Genomic DNA, 604 nt, shown 5'->3' with positions numbered 1-604 from the left:
CAATGGCAGCCATACCGAGTGCATAAAGAGCACTGTGAAGGACAAGAAATTGATCTAGTGATACTTTGTTATGCCAACAGTCGATTTGAATCTTTTTTCAGCTTGCCAGGACTGCAAGCTCTGTGGAAGGTCCAAATTACTCACTTCCCAAAGAAGCCTGTGCGCTTGTAGGTGACTGGTATTCTGTCTTTAGTATCTATATTCAGCTCTTCCTCTGCTGCTCTAAGCTTCTCCTCAAACTTGTCAATATTGGCCACCTGCATTCGGTACATCAGGGCAAGTCTCTACAACAAACAACAGGAAATTAGTGAAACTAGATTTAATAGCAACAAAACGATAACAATTATTTTGAAATCAAATATGGCACTTGTACGTGAAATGACATACAGGTCTGCCGAAGATGACTGCACCAGGGTGAAGGTAGATCTCCACAATGTCACTCTCTGGAACCACCTGTACTCGTGACACCTCCCCTTTGGCCAACATTTCATTTACAAAATCATTCCAGGATATGTTCCCCCCACTGGTGTTGATGGAGTTGAGCAAGCTCATGACGACTGCGATAATAAAGAGTGTGCGCAGTCGTTCCCTATACATCTGGTCC

General features: G+C 43.5%; 1 protein-coding gene across 1 annotated transcript in view; it reads right to left on the bottom strand.

Annotated features, from left to right (window-relative positions):
• The window catches only part of LOC107561422 (paraplegin-like), a gene marked incomplete at its 5' end in the record, with an annotated part of 8,507 nt that extends 7,904 nt beyond the window's left edge, over nucleotides 1-603 (bottom strand). The window contains 3 exons of the mRNA XM_016245865.1: nucleotides 1-32; nucleotides 145-284; nucleotides 388-603. The exon at nucleotides 1-32 is cut by the window's left edge and continues 98 nt beyond it. Of these exons, the coding sequence (XP_016101351.1) occupies nucleotides 1-32; nucleotides 145-284; nucleotides 388-603 (388 nt within the window). The remainder of the gene's footprint in view (nucleotides 33-144; nucleotides 285-387) is intronic.
• Between the last annotated feature and the right edge of the window lies 1 nt (nucleotide 604).

This window comes from Sinocyclocheilus grahami, unplaced genomic scaffold (genome assembly GCF_001515645.1).
Source record: "Sinocyclocheilus grahami isolate Dianchi unplaced genomic scaffold, SAMN03320097.WGS_v1.1 scaffold772.1, whole genome shotgun sequence".
In the NCBI taxonomy this organism is placed as follows: domain Eukaryota; kingdom Metazoa; phylum Chordata; class Actinopteri; order Cypriniformes; family Cyprinidae; genus Sinocyclocheilus; species Sinocyclocheilus grahami.
Note: the sequence above shows the minus strand (reverse complement) of the source record. Positions and strands in the feature narration are given on the sequence as shown.